This window comes from Phaethon aethereus (assembly GCF_964289735.1).
Source record: "Phaethon aethereus genome assembly, chromosome: 21".
Classification (NCBI taxonomy): Eukaryota; Metazoa; Chordata; class Aves; order Phaethontiformes; family Phaethontidae; genus Phaethon; species Phaethon aethereus.
Window position 1 is genome coordinate 6,619,975 of NC_138597.1, and position 27,147 is coordinate 6,647,121.

At 43.5% G+C, this 27,147-nt stretch overlaps 4 protein-coding genes across 4 annotated transcripts in view; 3 read left to right on the forward strand and 1 right to left on the reverse strand.

Moving 5' to 3' along the window:
- PUSL1 (pseudouridine synthase like 1) overlaps positions 1 to 3,326 on the forward strand; it is a gene marked incomplete at its 5' end in the record, with an annotated part of 30,028 nt that extends 26,702 nt beyond the window's left edge. The window contains 2 exons of the mRNA XM_082009273.1: positions 417 to 579; positions 2,026 to 3,326. Coding sequence (XP_081865399.1) covers positions 417 to 579; positions 2,026 to 2,057 — 195 coding nt within the window. The 3' untranslated portion in view covers positions 2,058 to 3,326. The remainder of the gene's footprint in view (positions 1 to 416; positions 580 to 2,025) is intronic.
- A 5,195-nt stretch (positions 3,327 to 8,521) lies between these two features.
- LOC309412353 (lysophosphatidic acid receptor 6-like) lies at positions 8,522 to 9,583 on the forward strand (the record flags this gene model as incomplete). Its single annotated transcript, XM_082009238.1, has 1 exon — positions 8,522 to 9,583. One exon carries the CDS (start codon positions 8,522 to 8,524, stop codon positions 9,581 to 9,583), a length of 1,062 nt encoding a protein of 353 aa, XP_081865364.1.
- A 2,605-nt stretch (positions 9,584 to 12,188) lies between these two features.
- On the reverse strand, positions 12,189 to 25,157 carry INTS11 (integrator complex subunit 11; the record flags this gene model as incomplete). Its single annotated transcript, XM_082009240.1, has 17 exons — positions 12,189 to 12,254; positions 13,073 to 13,202; positions 13,861 to 14,003; positions 14,912 to 14,973; positions 15,608 to 15,715; positions 16,543 to 16,705; positions 17,299 to 17,388; positions 17,880 to 17,963; positions 18,648 to 18,837; positions 19,490 to 19,554; positions 21,208 to 21,346; positions 22,056 to 22,090; positions 22,192 to 22,290; positions 22,407 to 22,635; positions 22,851 to 22,924; positions 23,941 to 24,038; positions 25,130 to 25,157. The coding sequence occupies 17 exons, from the start codon at positions 25,155 to 25,157 to the stop codon at positions 12,189 to 12,191; spliced, it is 1,803 nt and encodes a 600-aa protein (XP_081865366.1).
- Positions 25,158 to 25,868: 711 nt separating this feature from the next.
- Positions 25,869 to 26,693, forward strand: CPTP (ceramide-1-phosphate transfer protein; the record flags this gene model as incomplete). The annotated part of the gene is made up of 2 exons (XM_082009349.1): positions 25,869 to 26,092; positions 26,171 to 26,693. The coding sequence occupies exons 1-2, from the start codon at positions 25,971 to 25,973 to the stop codon at positions 26,691 to 26,693; spliced, it is 645 nt and encodes a 214-aa protein (XP_081865475.1). The 5' UTR covers positions 25,869 to 25,970.
- Positions 26,694 to 27,147: the final 454 nt, after the last annotated feature.

Here is a 27,147-nt window from a genome sequence, read left to right on the forward strand (position 1 = left end):
GGTACCTAAAACAAGGGTCAGAGCTTCTTTAGGTGGGGAAATGCTTGCTTCTTTCTTAACACCCAGCTGGTCTAGGAGCAAAGTGCATGGCACTAGAAACAACTGATAGTACTAGGAAGACAGTAGAGGAACACCAGAAATCAGGCTTTCTGGGAACTATGGGTTTAATAATAATGATGTACCTATATTCAGGAGCAGGTTCACATTAAGAAATCATGGTGATCTAGTTCTTTCCTGAGTGACAGGCACTGAACTCTCTGATGAGGTTTCTAGCTTGACTTGCCATCAGTAGTAACTGTGGGCTGTTACACAGCACAATACTGCTCATAGCACGAGTGCAGGACTTGGGACAGAATTTCCTAATCCCTTTAAGTTTTACAAGGACAGCTCCTAAGCTGTGTTCTTTCTTTTTCCAGGTCCGAAGAATGGTTGGGGCTCTAGTTGCAGTTGGCCAGGGAAAGTTAACACCTCATCATATAAAGGAGTTACTGGAGATAAAAGATTCACGGGCTTTTCCACCAAATGCTATGGCACCACCATCTGGACTCTTTCTAAAATCAGTGGAATATAATGAAGCAGGTAGGTGAATGCAGGGAATTGCATTCTTTTTTGTAGGAGTCAGTTCTAATACTGAAGGGAGCAGTAACACCTTTACGTGCTGCCTGACCTGTGGCTCACAGCTTTGTTCACTGACACCCACATCGTAGTGAATGCCCTGGACTGTAGAGCTGTTTACAGCAGTTGCTATGGGAAAAATTGTGTATTTTTTTCCTGGTAGATTTCCTACTTTTACTTGCAGGCTAGTAAAAGAGAAGTTGTGTTGACAATGACTTTGAGATACCACGTGAATGATCCTTTAAATTCTCATAAATTCTTCATCTGCCCCGACAATATATAAAGACCAAATCTGTGGTATCTAAGCGCTTACAGTTCCGGTTCTGTTCACTCACTTCTCCCTTGCTGTTTATGAGAGGATTGTACAGACTGGAGGACAGAGGGCAGATCACCCTTTTGCTTATATGGTGGTTCTCTTAATTTAACAGATCTGATCTAAACTGTTTAAGTTTTTCACCTTAAAAAAAAAAAAAGGGGAGGGGAGGCAGGGGCGAATTTGCAGAAGATGGCAAATGGATGTCATGGAAGTTTGACATCCCTGCTGGGAATAGTAGGATAGCTGCAAGGATTAATCTGTCTCTGATTAATTGAGTCCCCATGAAATGTGGATAGGGCAACGAAGCTGGTGAAGGGTCTAGCGCACAAATCTTACAAGGAGTGGGTGAGGGAACTGGGGTTGTTCAGTCTGGAGAAGAGGAGGCTGAGGGGAGACCTTATCGCTCTCTACAACTACCTGGAAGGGGGTTGTGGTGAAGTAGGTGTTGGTCTCTTCTTCCAAGTAACTAGTGACAGAACGAGAGGAAATGGCCTCAGGTTGCGCCAGGGGATGTTTAGATTGGATATTAGGAAAAATTTCTTCGCCGAGTGGTCAAACATTGGAACAGGCTACCCAGGGAGGTGATAGAGTCACCATCACTGGAAGTATTCAAAAAACATGTAGATGTGGCACTTCAGGACATGGTTTAGTGGGCATAGTGGTGTTGGGTTGATGGTTGGACTTGATGATCTTACAGGTCTTTTCCAACCTTAATGTGATACAAAGGACTTTCCACCACATTGCAGACCTTTTCCAGGCTGTCTTGTCTCAGTCAAATGCCAGACCTCCTACTGGTGGGCTCCCTCCTGCAGCAGCAGCGCACACATTGGGGCTTAAATAAAACAGAAGGGAAAGGGAAGCAACAAAGAGCAGAGCAAGGAGCTTGAATGTAGTTCCTGGCCTTGAAAAGGCAACTGCTGCTTGCTGGGTTTGGCCCTCTCCAGTGGTGCTTTTCCTACTAGTGCTGGCTGTGGAGCTATCTGTGCCATGGGGGAGGGAGCCCAGGTGGGAAATGAAGACCACAGATCTTAAGTGCTTTCAGGTGGTTTCAGTGCCGTCTTTTTCCCTAAAGCGATGTTTCTTTTTCCTCTCAGATTTGGACACTACAGTTGCCACAGGAGAATAGCAGCTCTGTGAGATACAACCATGTCTGAAAGGACTGTTGTTGTGGATTTGTGATGGAGGTTTGCCAAGCGCTCTTTAAACAATATACGGTCTTGTCTCAATAAAAAATCATTGACTGTGACTGTAGGCATCTTCCTATCGTTTGTTCTTGCCCTCTGAGATTGCCAAGAGGAAAGGAAGAACAACTCCATGCTACTTTCAGATAACTGCTTTTTTTTTTTTTCTAGAATTCTGGTGCGTGTCTGTCAGACGGGAGGAGGAACGTGTGGGACTTGGGTTTTTTGGTGGGTGGTTTTTTGGTTTTTGTTTTTTTCCTTCTGCGGCACATGTGGGAGGGATACAGGCTTACAACAGAGGAAAATGTAGCATTTCCTCTCTGCCCCTCTCCTCTGTAACCCTGCCTTTGTACAGCATAGTGCAAGGGACAACTGTTACTGTTTAATGCAGTGAGTTACAGAAGCAGTCTTTGAAAGTACTTGCCATTTCCTCTCCTCATCAACAGTCACTCTCTTGCTGGACTTGCAGTGGCTTTTACGGTATCCTGTTCCCTCGTACAAAGTCATGTCTGGTGCACTTAGGATGTGGCATGTTACAGAGAAAAGTTCCTTTGAGGTCACTTAAAACCTGTTGTAATGGTCACAGCCTGGGCTAGTAGCTGCAGAAACAACAGTGAGTGAGTCAGCCTAACCATGAAATGAAGCACTTTCGGCAGTGGAGGCTCTGTAGCCAGAAGGTGGCTGCCACGCTGTTGCCGGGCTCTGATTTGCTTGTTGCCACCTTCTACTCTTCCATAGTTGTTGGTGCAACGGTACTGCAGAGCTAAGAGTCTCACTGATCTAAGGGCATGTGAATCCTAGTGCAGAACAGGGAGCAGAGATAACTTATTTTATTTTTCTCTTTTATTTTTTCTTTTTAAACCACTCTAACCTCAGGTTTTGCCTGCTTGCTCAAACAAAATACACATTGACTAACTTGTGGTTGGTGTTTTGTTTTTTTTTTCCTCATGAATGACACCAGAATCTTTGTCTGTTTTGGTTATAAAATGACTGTTAAGGGTGCCAGGTTACAGGACAGAGGACGAAAATTTTGACTTCTGAAGTTCACAGAAGAAACAATACCTGGTTTAAACACTCCTTCAGTGGAACCAATGTGCAGCTGAGATGCCCATTACCACCATAATTAATTTCCCCTTTGTCCATTAGAGGAAGAGAAGAAATACAGAGAAATCCAGTTTGTCAGAGCAGACAGCCCACTTGATCTGGTAAGAGGATGTTCTTTGTTATGTGACAATTCAAAGTGATATAGACTATCACATTCAGATAAATAAATGAAGAATCTTAATAACCTTTTGAGAGTCTGTGGAGTTTCCACTCCCTGTTTGCATGGTGAAGAGTCACAAGGTAGGCAGGGGGGAAGGCAGCAGTTCTTTTTGATCTCTCTTAAGGCCACCCTTGCTTTTGGCAGTGGGGGAATCAAGTCAGTGAGTGGTCCTGATAAAGAATAGGAGGACAGTCCATTTCCAGGTGCTTCCTCATGAGAAGTGATGCATCTCTTCCCCAGTCTGTTCCAGGTAGCAGTTTTGCCAGAGACCTACTTTTGACAGCATGGGAAGGAAAGGGAAGATACTTCTGGTTACTCTCTCCCTTCCTGTGGAGCATGCTGACTTCCCTCAGGGACTAATTCCCAAAGAAGATGACAGAACTTTGGAGGAGTCCTGGGTCTCTACGATGGAAAAAGAGAGCTGAAGCTGCTGTGTTCGTAGCGTAGTACCTGTTTGTGCTTCTCTGATACAGCCTTGCTGGGTAAGTACCCAGAGGCAGGGATGCTGTAACATGTTGCAGTGATTTTTCAATACAAGAAGTGGTGTTTGTCCATCTGTAGTCTAAACCCTAATGTGCCTATATGTTTTTAGACAGTGGTTTGCCTGAAAGGGAATGGCAGCAAAGTCTTGCTCTTCCCCACTTTGAGGGGAAGTGAGAGTGCAGCTACAGGCCCATTTCAAAGAGTCTCAGACTGAAGCACTGGTACCTGGTTTCAGAGAGGCAGATCTTGCTCTGCAGACTGCTGGGACTGGAGGGCAGGGCAGGCTGGAGGTGATCAAGGGTTGCTTTGGGTGGGAGTATTGTGCCTCCCTCTTACGACACATGGAGAGAACTAAAGCACGCGCTAGTGCTGGCTGTGTGCTGTGCTCTCTGCCCAGTTCTGCAGGGGGACACTTCGCTAGCAGGGCAAGTGCTCTGTCTTGGATCCGAGTGACAGTGTTTCATCTTCACTTCCTGTGGTTTGTCTCCGTAGAGCAATGTGGGAGAGCTCTGCAGTGTGTCTTGCAGGCAAGTTTGCTCTGGCGTTAAAACTCTACGCAAAAGAGCTTAGTAGCGACCTCGTAGTGGTGAGGACTCTCTGGCGAGGCTGGTGTACTTGTCTACAGCTTTTGCATGAGAGATGATGATCTGTGCTCTGGTAAGTTAACTTTCTAACTAAATTTATTATGAGTCTTTACAGGGCAGAAAACCAAACCAAATACTAATGCTGTTAGGGTGTTAAGCTAACTGCTACTGCAGGCTCAGGTACCACTGTGGGGTTTTTGGGTTTGCTTTTTCTTCAGTAGTTGCAGTGCGAAAATACTGCTGTTGCTATTTCTGCAAATGTTTCCCAGCTTCTGGTTACATAAAAAACTACAGTGCTTATGGGCTTGTTATCAAAACCAGTAACTGAGCAACCCAGGTTCAGCTATCCAGACAGTAGTCTGGAAGTAGACTAACTGGCTAGCTGTGCAGTTAGTACAAAGAACTGTTGTGGGCTTTTGTGTTGTCTTTTAAATCCCAGAGCAACTGTTTTTAAAAATAACCTGAAGACATTAATTAAAGAACATGCTCTCTTAGTATCATAAAATGTACCATCAGTAAAGAACTTCTGTACAAACTCATAGTCTGAATAATTTTTTTGGTGTCCATCATTAATACTTATTATCAAGAGGTATTTAGCATTCGTTTCCTTTTCATGTTGCTGCATTACTAATTCTTTTCAGTTGACTCAATTTGGACATCCAGTACCTGGGGAGATCTGTCCTGATTGTTTGACAGTGATGCTTTAAAACTAAAACCAGAAAAAACTCATGCTTGAGCAGAGTTCAAAGACTCAAGCTTGGTTTTGTATGAAAACATTTCTAATAATTTAACAAATGCAAAATCCAGTAGAATCTTTGTGTGCTTTTCTGTGTTTTTGTAAGTCAAATAAGTTTGTACAGAAACAGAAATTCAGTGGTGCTTTTTGGTTGTCGGGAAGAAACAATAGCCCCCTCCCCTCCAATAAACAACAAAACAACTCTGAGGAAGCAAAGCTGAATTTGGAACTTGATCAAACTCCATACTTTTAATGGTAGATAAGTAAATGGTACATTATTATAAGAGATGAAAGTGATTGTATACTTGGAAAGTATATGTTTAGACATAGACACGCTCACTTCTGTACCTCTCCCAGGGAATGAAAATATTTTCAAACAGATTGATGTACGTGGTGGGGTCCTGCTGTGTGTGTGTAACTGTTTGGAACTGGGTAGAAGAATAACTTACAAAAGACTTGGAAAATACACCATGTCAGTGATTTATTATCCTCCCCTGCCCCCTCCACTGTTCCTTACTTCTGCTGTAGTTGAGCTTCTATGGGTTTGTGTTACTCGATGGGCTACATCTAGGGATGGTGAGCACTAGTGGGGACAAGCATGCCTGGGACAAGCTTCCCCTGTTGCTTCCCATCGGTTGGGCTATCGGTGTAGCCCACTGTCTGCTCTAAGAATGTAAGACCTAATGTGGGACCCTCTTTCAGATGGGGAGGGATTTAGGGGATTAAGCGAGACTACAGGTGCTAAAAGCAAACGATATTATTGTAGTATCATGGTGCAAGCAGCTTCTGTGCCTTTGTAAGGCCTTGTAACCATACTGCCAGGGATCCAAGTGGAATCAGATTTAGGCAGTCCTTTAGCAAGACTCATTTTGCCATCTCGCAGCAGTCAGTTAGCATTAAGCATACAGAAACTCTTGCTGTGTCTAGCTTCTACAGAATCTTTGCACAATGTGGCCAGCAGGGCAAGGGGGGGATTCTGCCCCTCTGCCCCGCTCTGGGGAGACCCCCCTGCAGTGCTGCGTCCAGCTCTGGAGCCCTCGGCACAGGAGAGACACGGACCTGCTGGAGCGGGGCCAGAGGACGTCACAAAAATGCTCAGAGGGATGGAACAGCTCTGCTGTGGGGACAGGCTGAGGGAGATGGGGTTGTTTGGGCTGGAGAAGAGAAGGCTCTGGGGAGGCCTTATTGCAGCCTGCCAGTACTTACAGGGGGCTGATAAGAAAGATGGGGACAGACCTTTTAGCAGGGCCTGAAGCGATAGGACAAGGGGTGATGGCTTTAAACTAAAAGAGGGCAGATTTTGCCTGGATAGAAGGAAGAAATTTTTCACACTGAGGGTGGTGAAACCCTGGCAACATCCCAGGTCAGGTTGGACGGGGCTCTGAGCAACCTGATCTAGTTGAAGATGTCCCTGATCACTGCAGGGTGCTTGGACTAGATGACTAAAGGTCCCTTCCAACCCAAACTATTCTATTATTCTATGAATGTATGTGCTGTTTGGAAAAATTCCTATTGTTTTAGAGCTGTTACCTGATAGTGTCTATGGATGTCCTTACGGTGCTTGTCTTGTGACAAGCGGTAGCTAATCAGTCCCCTTTTTTTACAGGCCTCTACCTTATCTTTCCCTGGTTGCCACACTATACTTTGAACCAAGTGCCTCTTGCTCTGGCAAAACTCCAAGATAAAGGTTGTTTCTAGTCCTATGCTGCTTAAAGTTACAGCTCAGCTATGCCTGATTTTGTATTAATTTTCCTCTGTGTGTGTACACAAACCCCTTGCTATTAGGTGAAAGACCCATGTAAGCAGACACGTATGCTTGCCTACTTCAAGTGAAACCAATCTTCTCCTTTCTAGTCTTCCAGTTATCATCTTGGGTGCTTTTGACTTGATCAGATAAACAGCTGTTGGGAGGAAGTGTGATTTTAGAGTTTCCTTTGGAAAGTACCCAACAACCTTTGTATTTTTGTGCTTTCAGTGGCTCAACTTTAGGAACATCGTGCATGTTGTAGCTGTGTTTTTATTTCTCCACTGCCTTTAAGGGCTTCTGTTTAGGTGTCTATGTTTGGCTTAGGTACTCAGATTTCTTGTATATCTGATGGAGAGAAACTGCATCGCTGGAGTGCAGTCTATTGATTATGTGATGAGAGTGACCTAGGTGAGGAGTCCTACCTGTACAGTGCCTCTTTTCCATATTTCAAATGCATAAACTAGTCCTTGAGGCTCCCTTTGTAACTGAGATGAGTGGTGATTTCCCTCTGCAGTGTGCCTGCAGAGTAGGTTTAGGGTGCTGTAAATTCACCCAACAGCTTATGCTGAGCCTTCCCACTCATCTATGAACTTCAACTAAGGTATAAAAGTGTGGGTGGGAAGCATGGAAAAAACCCTATTTTTCTGAGATTCTCTGCATGGATGTTATCAGGTCTTATAATGACTTAGGACTGTATCCTGTACTACATACTCTCCTGCAGATGAAGTTTGTTCCAAGATACCTGGCACATCTTGTCTGAAGTGCTGAACCCTTCTTCCATTTACTGTTACGTTGCAGTTGTTTATGCTACTGTCAATCCACCCTGAACCACTCCTAAATGGGGTAGGGATGGTGCTGCTTCTTTATGATTTGGTTAACAGCTTGGTATGGATGCCAGCTACCTGGTTCGGTTCTGCACTTTAAATACTATTTCTGAATTTTAACAGGAAGGTTCCACACGTGCTCTTTATAAAACCACAGCAGCAAGGTTAAAACAGTTCAGTCATACAGAGTACTGAGTTAACTGTCACACTGGAGTAACTGAGAAAGCAGTCCTGCTTGTATTTTTGCAACTACTGCTTTTCATTTTTCCTGAGAAGCCTGCACAGTCCATCACTGCAATTTTTTAAGGACAGGGTAATAATATCATACACCTCTCAGAAATGACACAGGAATTATGGTAGTGCTTAGGAATGGGAAATTAATTGCATGACCTCCAAAGGTGTATCACTGCTGAAGTTCTGCTGTACTGCTCTAATTGCTGGCCCACCCTTAGCCAAAGCTATAGGCTTCTACATGTCTTTTTTTGCAGGGGGCGGGGGCGGGAAATGCTACCTCTGCCAGTAAATAATCTGTCTAATCTGTAAACTTCAGATGCTGGTGTTTTAAATGATTTATTCTCCCTTACAGCACTTGCCGTCTAAATATACCAAGCACAGACCTCTGAACTACAGACTTCACCAGACTTAACATCGCTTAGTTGGGTAGCTTTAGCTTTTACCCGCTTGAGATGAAATAAAACTCAAGAACCTCCTGAGGTAAGGGATGGCTTAAGACATTCATCCTGGGTTGGATATCCCTACACTCCAGCCATCATGGCAGATATTTCCTGGCCTGAAGGAGTATCCAATGAGACAGTTGACAATGCCAGTTCAGAATTCAGCTTGGAAGCAGACTTCCAGTATTCCTTGTTTACTGTCATCTACAGCATTGTCTTTGTGCTGGGACTGATAGAAAATGTCTTAGCTCTGTACCTCATGTCCTGCAAAGTAAACCACACTTCTCATTCCTATATATACATGATTAATCTAGCTCTGGTAGACACCTTGTTTGTTTGTGTGTTGCCTTTTAAAATTCATTACCACTTGAATTGGAACAATTGGATATTTGGTGACATGGCTTGTAGGATAACTGGGACTTTGTACTATATCAACATCTACCTAAGCATTGCCTTTTTCACCTGCATTTGTGTTGATCGCTACATTGCAGTGTTGCACCCCTTCACATACATCCAGATCAAAGTCACCCATTACCTGGTGGTGGTCACAGTCCTTTGGGTGGTCGCTTTAAGTGTCACGGTTCCACTTATCCTTGGAGGTCCCCTCCACAACAATGGTGTGAGGAATACGACAGCATGTTTTGAGAACTTTGCCACGAGCAGCTGGACTTACCGCATGGCACCTTACAACATCCTGGCCTTAGTTTTTGGTTTTGTGATCCCGTTTTCCATCATTCTGATCAGCTACCCTCTCATTGCTAAGCGGATCTCCCAGATCAAACGCAGCATTCGCAAGAGGAAGGCCCTGAGCACTATCTACATCATCTTGCTCATTTGTACTTTGTGCTTTCTCCCCTATCATCTCACGCACTTGCTTCACTTTTTAATGAGAATCCAGGTCATCCAGCATGAGTCATTTACCAACTTGATCTACAAAATGCGAAGAGTCACCTTAGCCCTCGTGAGTTTCAACTGTTGCCTTAACCCACTCTTGTACTACTTCACCTCTTCCAGCAAGCAATGGCACTTCAACTTCAAGCTCAGAGTCAGGTCTAAAATGGTGTACACCATCTGTGACCAGAAATTTGGGGAGTCCTCCTATGTTTATATACTACAACAGAGACATGGAAATAAAAAACGCAGAGATGGAACCAACTGACTACTTAAAGTAAGTAAAGTATTCATCTTTCCAACTGTTTCTTTGGAAACAAACCTGTGAAACCTACCATTCTTTCATACAGTGGTTGTTACGTAAAGCCAACACTGGAGGGAAGCGCCTAACAGCTGTATATTTTTATTAGCCAACTAGGACAGTACTTGGGGGAGCTGTATTCTCTGACAGTCCTAGAGAGCACGTGGTGAAACATGCTGTATTCGTGTACATTGATGTTTTGGTCTGCTTTTGTTTAACTTTGGGGTTGGTAGGAGAACACAGGGCTCTCTTCTGGAAAGCAGTACAGCCCAGGAAAGGGTCACTTGAAAGAAACCTGCCTCCTAATTGACACTAATGCTGAAAGCTGAGTGAATCAGGGCAGTTGTGCTTGGCTTTTTCCTATTTTGGAGGGATCCTGTGTTTTCTCCCTGGGGGCATGCTGTAGCCAGCTTGGGTTCACAAATGCTTTCTGCCTACATTCCACAGCCAAATAAGGGCTTCTCATACTTTCCTGTGAATCAATTAATTGGCTTCCCAAGGAGCATTTCAGTGCAGGGTTTCTAGCATCATGTGCCTATGGATTCAAGCTGGACATCTGTTAATGCAATTCTAGAAGATCCGAGTATTTATCAGTCAGTTAACCCTGTGCAGGACCAGTAGTAAACAAGCTCCTCTTGCTACACAGTCATTGAGGGAAGTTACTGAGCAGCTGGCACAAGTCCTTACGCTGTGCAGTCCTGTTTGAATGTCAAAGCTCTCTTTTCAGTCATTGTGTTTGTGTTGAAAAATGTATCTGTTGTCTGATCTGTTGCACCCCTTCTCTTGTATTAACAGAACCACGGAGCTTCTGAGAACTGCTGATTTTTCCACTCCGTGAAACATGAGACTTTGGAGAGAATTTATCATTTGTGGGTTATCGGAGTCACCAGAAAACCACTGGCCTGGCTGACAAACCTGCTTAAAAGCCAGTGGTTTACTTCAGAGGATGAGATTTTTGGTAACAGATACACAGACCCACTGTTCTGTTCCTTCTCACACCACCCCCAGTGTTTATTATAAAGTACATATGTACCATTGGTCTACAGGCACGCAAGACTGCTGAGCAGATGAGAACACAAGGGAAATTGTCACAGGGCTTGTTTAAAAGGGAACAAGATATGCCTAACTAACTCTGCTATGTGCTAAATCAGTATTTCCACTCCCAAATGTGCAAAATGCAGGCTAAAAATCACACCCTGACCTGGCCTGCTGCAGCAGGTGGTTGGGGTTCCCAGGTTATGCCACGCTATTGGATTTGGAAGAACTACTGCCACAGACCTTAAAGGAGGGAGGGAGTAGGATTATTGTGGCAGAATGGTGTGTGGGGATATAAATGATAGCGTGTCCCTGTATGATGTAGTAACTTCTCCTTTGCACAACAATGGACACTGCAGCTTCTGCCCATATTCAGCCAATCTTCTGACGGCAGCCAATGCTACAGTCTACTCTCTGGTTAAGGACAGGAGGTAAGAGGTTTGGAAAATAAGAAGCGTGGGTGTAGGGGTAGGTTGGGGTCTTGGTTTGTGGGGGGAAAAAAGGCGTTATGATGGTAAGCAAGGGTCTTGAATTTGCAAGGCTATATTGATAGTTAAAGCCAATCAATTAACCACTTCAGCAATCCGAGATGTATGCAGCAAGCAAACCAAGAGCAGATCTGATATTATTATAATAGAACTAAAGCTTTATAATGGATGGCTTTTGTAGGTGCAGTATTACATTGGTTAGGATGGGCCTGACTTGCATTATTGCTACATGCAGTTTGAATCATGTTGAATGGACACCTGTTACTAATGATGGGTCAGCCACTGACCTCTCCCTTCCTGTATTTTGCTTGTAGATAGAGGGATTTTTTTAAATATTGGTCAGAAAACCTGCTCAAACTTTTCTAAGATATAATGATTCCAGTGTTCCTCTGCTGGACTGGGCTAAGACAAGTGCAAGTCCTTGCACAATGGAGACAATTAGAGCCTCTGAGGGAGTATTAGGACAACTTAGTCTTTTACCTTTTATGAGATACTGCTATTTTTGTCCTATTTATAGGCTATGGAAAAACTTCGCAGCACCGGAGGATTACTCTTTCTAACTAAGCATAATTTTTATGTTCTGGACAGAGGAAGAAAGATTTTTATTAGAGACTCCACCTAGGAGTGCAGCTTTCTTGCAGGCTTGTTAGCTGTCATTGAGGCAAGTATGGACAATAAAAAAAAGTTACACTGCTGGGTAAATAGCATGCTTAGGGCTTTATACTCTTGTCTCCATTATACTTATACTTTGCATTTTAACTGTGGAGCTTTGAAAGCTCCTTGTTTTTAAGGGAAGTGAGCTGAGCGAGGGGAAGAATGCTGAGTGTCTTCTACCTTACAGTGTAAGCATCTCAAAGTTTGTTCCTCAGGGACTCTCTACAACCAGGCTGTAATGACTCTCCCTAGACAGGGTTCCAAGGGGGAAGATCACAGTACTGCTGAACGGTGTACACCATAATTCCTTTATTAAGAGAAAACCAGAAAAACACATTAACAATGGTAAACAAAATAAAATCTAAATCTTTCTGAAACACCACTGTGCCTCTTGCTCACGTTGTACTCTGTGGCAGTCCTTTTTTCAGAAGGGATGTGAGATAACTGCCCAGTTCTTCATCCTTGAGAGAATAAAAGAGAAACAGGATAAAAGGCATCTTCTACTGGACTTTCCCCTTTGGGCAATAAATTTGACACTGGTACCTAGAAATAGACTGAACTAATTCTTGGACCCATCATAAATCTAATGTTAGCAGTGTTCAAAGGGAAACCAAACCAGTTAGTACAAATGCATTTCTGGGTTTTCTTTCAAAATTTGAGTGTAAAACTCCCATTTGTCAAAGTAGGTGTCTGGGCCCGAGGTGTCTCTTTTGAGGAAAATGTCCATTTTTCTTGAAAGCAAAGAAAAAAATAATGGTTCTTTGCCCTCAAGAAGGCCCCTTCCTTGCTGTAAAGAAGGCATTTAAAAATACAGGCAAAGGAAGAAAAACAATGATACCTCTAATCTTACCACAGTTGTGTGTTAGTTACTTTCTGCTGCTTGTTTGAAGTTTTACACCCAAGAAATACAATATAAAATACCTCCACGTGCTGTATGGCAGTAGTGATACAGCTGAGAGTTTAGAAGCTAGATACTATACTGTCCTCCAAACACAGACATAATTGTAATTAACCGTAAGTCTATTAAGCGTAATTACTCCAGAGCAGTTGTCCCAGAGAAAATGGGATTCAGTAGAGCTCCTCTAAAGTGATTTGTACTAAACCTAAAATGTTAAGGAAAAGGGCAGTGACTCACCTAATCTTCTTCCACTCAAAGTACTTCAACAACAGAGTGATGAAGACTCACCCTTACAACAGCAACCCACACTGTAGGACAGTTTTGGACTGTAAGGATTTAAGACCAGAGTTGCTTGAAAAGAATGTCTTCAAGTATTCCTACCTGGTAAGTCCAGGATACAAGCAGAACTTTGGTTCCTTGATCCTCTGAGTGTGCTGTGGCTTGGATAAGAATGGACTCTACAGTTATAGAGCCATCGGGGAGATGCTGCACTGAATAATCTTTCAGGACCCTGGTGTAAGAGAGAAAACATGCCTATAAGCTGAAGGGTGGGTCACCCCCTGTATCTGTGAATCCTCAACACCAGCAAGTTGTTACTACTTTTAGCAATGTCTTTGAACCAGCACCCACTGCCCAAGGAAGGGAGAATGGGTCTGATTCATAGCTTGCTTATTTTGATGCTTATATTAATCATGTAGGATTTCCTACAGAATTTATTTCTGGCTTTCATGATAGCTATAGCTCCAGTCTGAACCCTAGTCATCTGAGCAAAGGACTACTCACAGAACTGACCAGCTGCCTGTGGGAACAAAACAGCCTCCAAGGTGCATCGGCTGCTAGCTTTTGAATGGCTTTAGGAGGTGCCTTGACCCTATGCTTGATGGTCTTGCTCCAAACAATTGTACTAACTTCAGCTAGTAGTGACAGGAACAAAGATTTCAGGTGGACTGCTCTAGCTTGGCAAAGAGCATGAGCTTATAGGCTGATTATCAGCCTCTGCAGTGTAACCACTAGAGCAATTGTGTCTTGTGGGCTGCAGAGAATTTCGTCTTAACTCTCTGGGGCTGGTTTGGAAAGGGAGGGGCACTTGTACCACCTGTATTAGGAACTGTAAGCTCAAGTCCATCCCTAGAGGGGAAAAACACAAATGCACATAAGAATGGACTTACCCTTTCAGATGGTTATACACACGAAGTACTGTCTCATGTTCTTTCCGTGGGTCCTGAATGTGAACACGGCAGGTGAAACGCAACTGATGTTCTGCAAGGCCCAGCTCCTTCAAAGCCTGCTCAGGAGAAACCAGGCGGAAGCTCTGCAGAGGAAAGGTACAAATCCATAATAAGCAATTTCATTGTGCTTTCTGGAGTTTCTGCTCCTCTGTGGTCAGCTGCACACAGGTATGTGTTCATCACTGCAAAACTCAGCAGGTAAGATCATTCCTTCTCAGTCTCTGAAACATCTCGGCACATTTCAGTTAGTACTGCAAGCAGTAACAGCTCTGCATGAGCGTAGGATGGACAGCAAATGTAAAGGTCAGATGGTGGCAAAATGTCCACTTAAATAATCATACCCATTTTTTATTCCCCAAAATTAAAGTTGTTCTCTGAATGGAAGTTGCTTTAACCTCTTTATCGGGGGAATTACTTGTTTAAATATAAACATGAAGTTACAGAGTAAGAACTGCTCCCTTGGCATCTTTCCATTCTTGTCCAACAAACTGAGATCTACCAACAACAGCCTGCTGCTTGATTCTTTTCATTTTTACAGGCACAATGAATCAGAAACACCGTGCAGTCACAGGCTGAAAACCACAGCCTCCTCAGAATGTTTGCAGCTGCACCCAGTAGGCTGCAGGGGGCCAGGGCAAAAACCAGACTTTGAACAGAAGCAACTCTTCAAATTTATCTGTTTCCTGTGACTACATCCATGAGCATTTTTGAGACTGACCGGTAAAAATTCTACCTCCAAAACACCCTGCTCACAAATAGCAAGATACTGATTCTTGAAGTTGTGGGACTAGTGAAGACTATCAGTTAAGACAACTGACAAGCTAGAGTCTGTCTTAAAGGTTAGTCTTCCCAGGTATGTTACTGGTCTCTCTAAGAAACTAGGACTGCTTACCTCTAATACAGTTCTTTGTTCACCCAGACCTCACTTATGAATTATAACCACACACTCATTCAGAGGACACAAGACAAACATAAGAACTTTTTTACTTACATTATCCTTCATAATTAATGTGCCATGCATTAGCTTTGGCTTCTTGACATCTGGTAAGAGACCTAAACCAAGGCCAGTGTAAGACAAAGACAACATGATTAACGATCATGTCCTTACTTTTCACACAAGACAACTGCTATAGGACTTGACTTAATAGATTGGATTTTGGACTCCTTGCTGAGGTTTGGAGACTGAGGTTTGTAAGATTTTACATCTTTGTTCTCCTGTCTGTTAAAGTTCATGGTGCTTAAACCATTATCAGTGCTCTAGACGCAAATTAAACCATGTTTCATAATACAGAACAACTGCCTCTCTTCCCCTATCACTCCTTATTTGACATGTTTTAGATTTTTCTTAAATTTGGTTTATAAAATAATTCCAGTTTTCACAGACCTGGTTAGTAAAAGCGTACATGGACTTTGTTTTCACAGTGAATGGGCAACGAGCAGCAAACAAGGTTGTGTGGGTGTTTTTAAATGTTATTGGATATACATTCACAGCACAGTAGCCACTTTGTTTCACAGGAAGCCCTCTCAACCACTAAACGCTCATAAAACCTGTTCTTTTACAGGAAGCAGTGCTGTAAGTCACCGTTGCTACAGCTGGCCCTGCACCACTGTTTCTACCTAATACGCATACTGTACAACACAGTGGCAGAGCCCAAAAGATTAAAATCTTCGTTGAAAAATATGTCACCCATTGCTGTTTCTCTCTTCAAGAGTCCCAGGGATATGTCCACTGGAATGCTGGGATTGGTGAATATTGTTGTGGTCTCTCCATTTGCAGGCATGTAACAGTTGACATCTGCAACGTAAACACCCAATGTCAGGACTGCTGCAGCAGCATTTCCAGTCACAGACTGTCATTCTGTCCACAAGCAGTGTGCAAGCATCCCTAGAGTAGATGGTGCTGTGATTTTGGCAGAAGCCTATTACAGCTCTTCAGGACAGCAAGGGAAGTTTAATAGCAATCTGCTGAAACTTAATACCAGGGATTTGAAAGAGGCTGAAAAGCAAGAACTGCTGCTCAGACTTAAGGCTAACAACCTTAACCAGAACCATCAAAACCCCCATGGGGCGATACCTGCTAGCCTCAATTTCTTGTGAGGGGTAAAAAGAAAACAGACTGCAGCAAAACTGCCTGCGCTCCGATGTCAGTAACAAACCACTGCAAAGAAATCTGCAGACAGTAAGTTACCAGCCTCTATGAATTCTATGCTTTCTCCACTCATCATGTAAGGAGTCAGCTGTATCCAAGGAATTAATTTTTTTCTTTTCTGGAGCCGATTCCCTGAACTTGAATGGAAGTTGCTAACTTTTATCATTTCAGATGTACCCTGCTTGCCTCAGCTTCTTTTAGGAGTCTAAAGAAATATAAAGTCAGGAAGTGCTGAACTATAACAATACAAACATACCAAACCCACCTTTACTTCAAGTCCAAATGGGCTTTAAAGTGAATGAGCTTAACATGTTAAGCACGATATGTTAATGGATGTCAGCTTCTTGAGGGTGACTCGTCCTGTAAAATTACAGTATGCCTAACTCTATGCTGAGGTCCAGTGGATTAAGTATGTGAACTTTAATGCCTGCCTTCTACTGCCATTCCCTCTTCAGTACCAACACTATACGTACGAAATTCCTGTTCTATTTTCTGCTTCAGAAACTCCATTTTCTTTGCTTCACCATGGACCAGGAGAACATTTCGTGGCTCAGCCTGGCGAATCAGCTGCATTATTCCCTTGGCATCTGCATGGGCACTGAAGGACATGTATTCCACCTGCATCTTTACTTCCAACTGTGGGGGATACAGAAAGCATAGACTTCGTCAACCAGGAACTGCTTTTGCTCACTACAGCTTGTATACCACACACAAATAGAGCCAGACTCCTCTGTATTTAGTTTAAAGGAGGAAGCAGAACACCTGACTTGCAAAATGAGGTTGGAGAGAGAGCTGCTTATCAGCAGAGACTGAATATGATGCTGGACAGAAAAGCTTTCAATAACTTACAGGATCAAACTGCTCCATTTCAGAGCACAATACTTGTTGCACATTTGCCAAAACAAATAAATAGTTAAGGACAGCTGGTATCAGTTTTTGGTATCCCCATTTGCCTAAAAATGTATCACTTTTACCTATCTGACTAATGGTGCCTAGTTATTAAACATTATAAATATGCCCCTGACAAAGACTCATGGCACAAAAAGACACACTATTGTCAATGCAAAGGGGGGAAAAAAGCCTTAGTCCAACCCCAAAGGAAATGTTACTTGGGTATTTTCAATGTTGTATGTGACATATTCCCATTAAAAGTACGTGGTGTCTAACTACTACCTACAGTTCTGAAGAACTTCCCCCAAATGATCCTCCTCCTTGAAAATAAAACTTACTATTTGTCTTCCTTCCATTTCCAGCTTGCGCTGTCCACTCAGAATCTTATGGCCCACAGTTCCCTGCACGCAGTAGCCTGGCATGATGACCTGAGAACGAAACCAGAAAAATATACAAGCTCTGCGCGTGGACTCTGCGTAGCATAGCGCAGTCATAAAAATAGCCACAAATGCATAATGCTGATGTAAGTGGGTGTTCTTCCCATCTTACATATGCTATCATCCTTCATTAGAAGACTGCTTGCTTTGTTCTGCAGCGGGAACACCCAACTCCAGATGTTTGTAATGCTAGTTACAAATGTCTTTGAAGCAGCTTCAAATTAATTAAAGCACTTTTGAAAATAAAATCTCCCACAACCTCCTGTCTGAGATATGTACCTCCTTTGCCTGCCCTGTTGCACATACCAAAGAAAATTAAGAGCTTGAAAGAGCTCTGGCCCAGGTTAGTTCATTAAGAGGGCTTGTGTCGTTTAACCCTAGATGCTCAGGAAAAGTTTTCCTGTAACCTTTGTTCTTGTAACTGTATCAGTACCACTGTCACATTAACACAAAACATCACTCAAGGAAACAGAGTTTCTTACCATATTCTTTTCATTCCCTGCCCATTTCCTGAAGATCTGAAGGGACTGTCCTGCATGAAGCATACCAGGGGTTGCAAACACAACCTAAAATTCAAAGATGAGCCAAGAACCACCACAGAAAAACAGGCTTTTTTCCATTACTTGTAATATACAAATATCCTAAAACTGTGGAGAGTATCCACTAATATACATTAGAGCACACTGACAACATCAAAACTCTAATGGGGATTTTTGGATTTTAATTTTTGCCACCTTGTCTAATTTTCACGTAAGTTGAACTACTGTTTTAGGAAATTTTTGTGAACATTCATAGTGCCTGATAAAAACTTTGAATGGTTTTATAATGGCACTATCATGCTTGACAGATTCCTTTTCCAGCTACTGCCCAATAAACCAGTCAGGAATAAAATCAGCAATAAGAGATTGTTTTGTCAAGGATCTGTCTCCTAACTTAAGACAAAAGAATATACTGTAAAAATTATGGTTTGAATAAGGTCCAGAGGTATAGATGATATGAACACGCAATCCATTTTTTTATTTTCTCTGGGCATTTTACCTTTACTGAAAGTTCAGTTCTGTAATAGCGATACAGATAAAAGCATTCAGATGACCTGTCCACAAAAGGGTTTTAGATGGGATGCCGATATTAATGGGCAATATGATGCTTAAACTTTTGCAGACTACCCGTTTGCCTTAGTCAGGACAACAGCAGTATAAAAATAGCTCCCTGACACTACACATCTTATTACCTTGTTAATGCCCACTTACCATAGGCCCTGGATTGTCTGCAAAGGCCCGATCAAATGCTTTGATGTGTTTGAATTCAAACATGTTCCTCTGCACAAATGTTTTCCGAATTTTCTGATTAGTCCAGGTGATGAAGAGCTTGTAATAATGATTGGCCTTCTCTGTCAGCCCCGTGGAAAAATAAATTGGAGCCTTCAAGTTCATTCGTTCCCTGTAGAAAGAAACGTTCCAGAGACCTGTGAGGGCCAAATTAGGATCCTGGCTATCCATGTTGAGAGTCCATAAACCTATGCAGTCTCCAAAGATTTTTTTGTGCATACCCTACTCTCTATGAGCTATAAATCAGTATTATGACAATGCTACATCACTATGCAACAACCTACTACAAAGTAGGCTTTAGTCCCATTCTCCTTCTCACCCACTACCGGCAACTTGCTTCCATTACAAATGTTAATTATTTCCCACAGCAGAATGATTAAAAGCAGCATCATTTGGTATTATCAAAACATTTCCACACAATGCTTATATGTAAATTTAATACTTGCTCATCCCTCTTCCCCCTCCCATGAAAACAATGTGGCAAAGACGCAATCACATTTTTTAAAGGACAGTTGATCCTGAGTGTTTGGGGGAGGAATAGAGAATGACTCTGGTTAAGAAAATGGTTAGTTTACTGCTTAGAGTCAGGAACACTAGGAAATATACAGAAAGAAGTAATTCTGCAACTGCCAGCAAGAGCCAACATGCAGAGGAATACCAATGAGAGTACTTGTACTAAACAGACATGGAAGAATCATAGAAACCTGCCAGGACCACAACACGACAACAAAAAGGAGGTGGTACACAGAAGAGACTGCACTCACCAGAAAGTTTCCAATAAAATGCAAAGTTCCTGGGCACGTCCAAGGGCAAAAACTGGGATAAGAACCTGCAAGTGCGGTATGATTTACAGTCTATGAAACCCAAACAACGTCTAGATTGCACTATAGCGTAATCACTTCTGAACAAGTCCCTCAGTTCCCTCTCACTTTCTGATATTCTTTTGATGAACCTTCCTTCCACAGGAAGGTGTTCCCTGCAGTTTTGGAATGAAAGGCACTGATATTTGACAGGCACCTATCCGCTTGGCCAAGGCCTCAGTTTGTACATACTGAGCAAAATCTCTGTCAGGGCATGGTGCTTGCGAATATATGCAGTTCTGTTCTCTCCTGGATAAGATGAAAACAAGTTGTTAAGAGCAACAATTCTGGCATTATTTATGGAAATGGACACTAAGATGAGTGTTTCTGTCCTTGATCGCTTTGTCTGTGCTGGGGTAATTACGACCTTCCTCCCCTCTCAAACTAAAGCAACACTGGAGGGAAGAACATACAGCTGTTTTGATTGCCAATGTTTTCTTCAGTTATGTGCTGTCACTTGGCAGCAGTTTACTGATACTCATTTGTTTTCCAGATTCAGTGGGAAAGACGTCATCTACTTCTTAACGGAACTGTTTAGCAAACCACATCCATTACCAAGACACTCACTCTCTTTTCCACAAGCAAGCCTGCATTTTGCCCCTACTAAGACAAGAACAGTAAATAAAATACAGGGCTTGAGGTCTCAAAACTACTATAACTTCTAACCAAAATGCAGTTCAAGTTCTACACGTACAATTAACAGCCAGACTAACCTTCCATTTCATCAAGTTAAATAAGCTAAGTCCTAGGAACCTAGAACCAGATCCTCACATACAGTGAAATCAGTAAAACTTTCCTGTGTTCCAAATTTCCACTTCTAGTTCCATTTTCTAAGGGGTTAAAATGTCTCTTTTTAGAATGTCTTCTCCTAGGTGTGCTCTAAATGTAGCATTAATGAAAAAGAGAATCTCAAAACCAAGTTTTACATTAGCAAAGATAGGGGCCAAGTTCCAAGAAACAGAAAAGACTGACCGAAATTCTAAAACAATAATGGGACTGATACAACTAATAGCCGATGCCATCTATCATATGTTCCACATGCTTTGTCACTGGCTGAAGTTGTTCACATAAACCACACTGGACTGGAACAGGCTTACTCAAGCAAAACAGCCAGGCAAGTCTAAGCCCCAAACAAGGTACTGAAGCATCATTTACTGTATGGTAAGCACATGTCTTTCATGCACTTGGAGGTGTTTTATGGTAATGGACAGCACAAAGTAGGATACTGAACAGACACACCTGGCTACACTGGAAATCATTTCTGATGAAGTTTAAAAGCAGTAATTGAACAGTCAGTCTCAGTTTCTTAATTTATATGACTATGAGGATGCTTCAGTATACAAGATGCAAATCAAGTTAATTTTGCCTTTATCCTCCATATTTGCAGACTAAGTGTAGCATTTCCCTTACTGTTTCATTAACTCATAGTTTGGTTTTCTTCTTGGCATAATTTAAGTGTTTAATATTCTGTCTTTTAAAGTACAGATGGAGGACTATAAAATGCCTTCAGTTTCATGTAGTGTTCACATAGGTGCCTGAGTTAATAGTTAGACAGCACTAAAGAGCCAACAAGAGCTTCACAGAGGAAAAAATGCATCACTTAGATTATCAAAACACCGTACCTTCCCTCCTCTTTCTACAGTCTCATGAACTTTCTTCAAGAAGTCTCTTTCTCTGCAGCGCTTGGAATCTCTGATAGTTGTGGCATAGGTGGATTCACTTATTAATAAATCTGGGCGACACTTATCAATCCAAGCAGCACTAAAACAAAAGGAATTTAAAAAAAAAACACACAATCAAATTAAGAGACGGTATCTGGCATTTCTGATCTGCAGGTCTCAAAGATGGGTGGAGAATGTCGTCGTCTTCATGTGAGACAGGAAAACCAGGTACACAGATGTGCATTGGCCTGCCCAAAGTCACGTAGGAGTTCTGTGGCAGCATCAAGACTCCTCTCTTTGCAGGCCATGCTTTCTTTAAATTAATTCGGCTCAGAATAGAGACTACAGATTTTGAAAAGCAATTCTTCTCCAGTCTATTACTTGTTTTAAATGCATTATTATTCTAAATATCATAGCCTGACTATTATAAATCTCTCATATATGCCAGTAAAAATAAAATGAACGTTAAAGTTTGTGATTGACTTTCTTAAAAAGTCAATACATTTAGAAGATACCACGACAATAAAATATTTCAAACATCTAAGTCCAATTATTACCCAGCCTTAAAAGCAGATTAATACGAGTATATAGAAGAAGATTACATTAAGATCTATCTGGAAGAATCAATGTAAATCTGTTCATTCTCATAATTCAAAACTGCATTTATCTCTCCAGCAAAGACATCGTAAAATGTTCCAGTCTCCTAACAAAGAATCAATGCTGATAATCCCCTAGTATTAACAGAAGCTGTGCTAAAATCTTCCTGTCAGAAATATATACAATTCATGGAAACTCAGCTTCCTACTTACCCTAAATGTCTGTCTGGTGTCATGTTATAATCACCCTAATGGAAGAAGAGAAATCCATTAATATTCTCAAGGTAACAAGACAGACCATTAAAAGGAGACGTAGGTACCTATTAGGTATATTGTTATGCATACTTACAGTGTACACAACTGACTCACATCCAACCTTAATCTGGAACATGGCTGCTCCGAGCACATGGCCTGCATAGTATGCCTTAATCTCCAGCTCCTCATCCACCTGCATGAACAGGTAAACACTGCCTTAGTGCAAACATTTAAAAAAAATAAAATTGCTCTGCCTTCTACAACAATCCAGTTGGTCTTATCCAAGAGTATGCACAAATAATCACTTACCTGAACTGTCTGGTGAAGATGTACAGCAACCACTTTTTTCATACAGTCTTTAATCATTTGGGAAGTGAAGAAGTTAGTTTCCCCTTTCTTGTCTACAGTTATCTTCCTATAGTCCTCTAGAAGGATGGGACAGATGGCCTTGGTAGGATGTGTCATGTAAATTGGCCCATCATAACCGACCATTTCACTGAAATATGGTAAAGCTCCACAATGGTCCAAATGAAAGTGGCTGCAAAAAGACACAAAGGATAACGGAGATGCTGCACAGGAATTTAGCTTGCCTGGTTCTCAGATCTTGCTTCAGATTTTTAAAACACTGCATGACATAGAGGAACCAGCCAAAATATGAACAATTAATTTACAACATGTTTGGGTTGCTAAGGACAGTATACAAAGCTTTCCTGTTTCCCATGTGAGCTCTGACAAGGAAGGAAGTTTCCTCACCTGATGATCACACAGTCTAGAAAGTCAGTCAGCCTTCCATTCTGAGTGATATAAGAAAAGTCAGGAAAGCGTCTCTGCAAAGACATGAAAAAACAGGCTATTCATTACAAAACAAAGCAAGTTAATACTATATTACTAATCCAGCAAATCAATGGTGTGAATAACCTGAAACACTGGACACATGCTGTAATCCACCTCAATGCAAAACTGCAATAAGACAGCAGACAGCACTAGTGTCAGCAATACGGTAAGAGCTGCAGGCAACACCATCAGCCTTTATGTGCAGAAAGAGTCAAAGAGAAAAAGGATGGGAGGGCTGCCAGAGGACAGACAGGGAAACTAATGTTGCAAATAATACAGACAAGTTTCTCTTCAAATTAAAAACAGGTGATCAATGCATTTTAGCTTACATTAAGGCAGAAAGCCTCAAAACCTTTTCTGTAATGGCACATTTGCCCTGTGTGACGCTTTAACTCTTTCTATTTTACAGAATATTTTTGCCATTATTCCTTTTTTACTAGTGTCAGGTGTCCAAAGATCAGGAGTATTTCCTAGCTCGCTCTCTAAAGCATCAGAGATGAGTGGTGCGGATCCCACAAGTAACTAATTGCCCAAAACCAAGCATCATGTCGAGAGCAGTCTAGCTAATGACAGGATTAATGCTTTAAAGCATAGAAGATACCTGTCCATATGAAATATGGAAAGACCAAAACCATAAGGAATGGTGCATTCACAGCTTGCTTAATATTTTTTCAAGAGTCCACAACACAGGGAAAGGATGGCTGGATGGTGGCACTTCATAGACCAGGAATACTTGCGGGGATGTACCTCTTGCACAGGTAGGCAAGATGTGAAGGGGAAATAGTATTTCATTCTCTGCCATAATCCAGCTCCAGCAGGGGCCGATACGTGCGCCCAATAACGCACACCTAGCTAATATTACCCCTATGTCACATAAGGTGAGTCAGGCAACATTCAAATAAAAGGGAACAGAGCGGAACAATGAACCAGGAGTCCTGCTGGGAAAGGGCAGGCAGATGCACCTTGACAGCATCTCTGCACAACATTGAGGCCTCTCCACCATACTCACATCATCATTGTAGCCCATGTGCATCCCACAGTCAAGCATTACATTTTTCCCGGCAATAGACACAAGGATACAGCTGCGCCCCACATCCTGGCCAGCTCCTGGACCCAAGCAAAAGAAAGACAAGTAAGACAACTCCGGGAATATTACAATCACTTCAAAAGAGAAGCATTTAAAGGTCCGTACAAACTTCCTAGCCCTTTTCTGATGCAGGAAAAGACTACATTCTTTCTTCCAAGCAAGCAAGCAGATCTGTTAGAGGGTAATCAAACGTAAACTGACTTACCCCATGCCCTGAGCTTATGAGAAGGCCGCCTAGCTGCAGTTGCAAAACTGCAGTAAATACAGCACTGCGTCCAAACCCACAAGCAGTTCAGATGCAGGCCATGTTTGTTCTCTGCCTGCTGCTGTGCAATCACAGTTACACAGTTCCAAGTAAGAGAAAAATAATCTCGTATCTGGAAAGGATTAGCATGGAACTCAAAATTCCCAGGACTCTGCACCTCCCCAAGTACTCTGTCTCTCAGTAAAAGCACAGACCTTCATTAAGCTCTAGTTAAGTCCATATCAAGCCAGAAAACTATACATCAGGATAAAGCAGTTCTCCTGCTCAGCACATTCTGTGCTCTTTCAGTACATAAATGCATCTGAACAGTTTCTGTGCAACCCATAAAAAAGAACCCCCAAAAAAGGAAGAAAGAGTAAAAATTTGCTTCCTGTGGATCTTTAGCACATTTCACATTTCTTTAGCACATGTGCTCTTTCAGTACATAAATGCATCTGAACAGTTTCTGTGCAACCCATAAAAAAGAACCCCCAAAAAAGGAAGAAAGAGTAAAAATTTGCTTCCTGGGGATCTTTAGCACTGTTGAGTGAACTAATACTCTATCTATACTGTACTATCTAAATGCCTTTACCAGTATGTATTAGTGAATCCTGTAACCAAAATAGAGTTATCAGACTGTTTGGGTCTTACTTGCTTCAAAGATAAAAGGAGGACAATGACATTCTGACAAGAATCAAGTTAGAACGCTGTGCAACTGCAACGCATATTGTACTATACCACCATGACCAGCTTTTGTGGCATGAAAAGTCACGTACGTCTCCAACAGTCTTATCCATGTTACTTTGAATTCTAAACGCCAAAGTTTTTCAGTGTTTCTATTTCAGGACAATTTTAGATTGGACTTACCCAAGGGAGTGACTTTTATTTCAGGCATTTTAAAAAACTCTAAATCTCAAACTGCATGGCAAGTTATTTTAGAAACAGTCTAATGGAGGCCACAAAAAGAAGAGAAGATTTAGCTGTTTTTACAGCTGCCATTTCAATTATTTTTCAGTATCTGGCAGAAGACTTAAGCAGAGGCCCAACTTCTTCCTAGAGGGAAGACAGTCAGAAAACACAGGTCAGATCAACACGTGGATGATTAACAACTTCTGGATATTTAGGCCTGCTTGGCTTCGATAATCACCACCACCACTACGAACCAGTCTGCAGGCGTGAGGCAGATGGGAGGGCAGGGAGAGGAGAGGGCTCCCGCTGCACAGCGGGTGCGCGGCCAGCCCTCGGGCTGGCGGTATTTATTCACACCACGCACACCACCGCATTTCCAAGTACAACCTGGCTGCGCCTGCCGGTCCCAGCCCCGCTCCCCAGCGCCGACCGGGGGTGACGCTGCCCTCCTCGGGGAAAACCTGCGTGAGGCGCAGGCAGGGCCGGCCTCGGCGCTCCCGAGAGCCCTCGGCCCTCACGGCCCCGACCCCCTGCGGCCCCACACACACACCCCCGCGCCCCCCCGCCTCCTCGCCAGCAGCAGCGCGGCCCGCAGCGGAGCGCCCCGGCCCAGCGGCAGGGCCCCCGCCCGCCGCGGCCCTAGCAACGGCCACCCGGCCCGACCGCTCTCACCGCCGCGCCGGGCCTGCTCCGCCGCGCCGCTGCGCACGCGCAGCCGCCTGGCCGGTAGGCACCGCCCCCGCGCCGCGGGCCCTGCGGATTGGCCGGGCGGCGGGTGACGCCTGGCGGCGGCGCGGCGATGGCGGGCGCGCAGGGTGCGTTCAGCCTGCGGGAGGTCCTCGCCGCCTTCCAGACGTGCGTGACGGAGCGGCGGGAGGTGCTGCTGGGCCCCTACCTGTGCGGCTGGCGGGGGCTCATCCGGTGAGTGCCCTCGGCGGGGCCGAGCAGCCCCGGCCCGGCTGCCGCCCGCTAACGCGAGCCTGTCTTCCCCGCGCGCAGGTTCCTGCACAGCCTGGGCGCCATCTTCTCTTTCGTCTCCAAGGACGCGGTGGCCAAGGTACAGATCATGGAGAACTACTGCCGCGGCGAGCAGCGGGAGAAGTACGTGTCGCTGCAGTCCATGGTGGAGTACGAGCTGGCCAGCGGGCTGGTGGACGTCCAGAAGCGGGCGGGGCGCCCCGACTCCGGCTGCCGCACCGTGCTGCGCCTCCACAGGGCCCTGCGCTGGCTGCAGCTCTTCCTGGAGGGGCTGAGAACCGGCCGGGAGGACTCCCGGACGTCCGTCATCTGCACGGACTCCTACAACGCTTCTTTGGCTACCTACCACCCCTGGGTGGTTCGCAAGGCTGCCACAGTGGCCTTCTGCACGCTGCCGCCCCGAAACGCCTTCCTTGAAATCATGAACGTGGGCCCGCCCGAGGAAGCTGTCTCTATGCTGGGTGAGGCCTTACCCTATATCTGCGATGTCTATGGCATCACCCAGGAGCTCTTTGCCCAGCATAAGCTGCTTGACCTTCCTTGACAGGAGGGATGTTAAAGAGCCACACCACATTGTGACAGAAGCCAGATGAACCAGGTGAAAACCGTGTGTTTTCACAGACGCACAAGTGTCCGGTTCTCTGTCTGTGGTCACTCTCCTGTTTCCAGTACTGAGCTGACAAATTGGCAAAGCTCTTCAGGATGCCTCACTTATAAGAGAAAAAAATGTACAAACTTTTTTGTATGTATGTGTATCTATTGTGTGTATGAGAGCCTCGGCTGTACAGTGGAAAAAACCCCCACTATTAGCATGCTTAAGGGATTTTTCATTTTTATTTTTTTTTTTCTCTTCTTCCTGGATTCACCTTCAACTCTCCAGCGAGGCTGGGAGTAGGGGGTTTTGGTATCTTTTTAAAGCCAAACTCTGCAACTTCAGCTTCTGTGTGTTTACACCAATAGTTAGGACCTGGTGTGACTGCACAACTTTCAGATGTGGT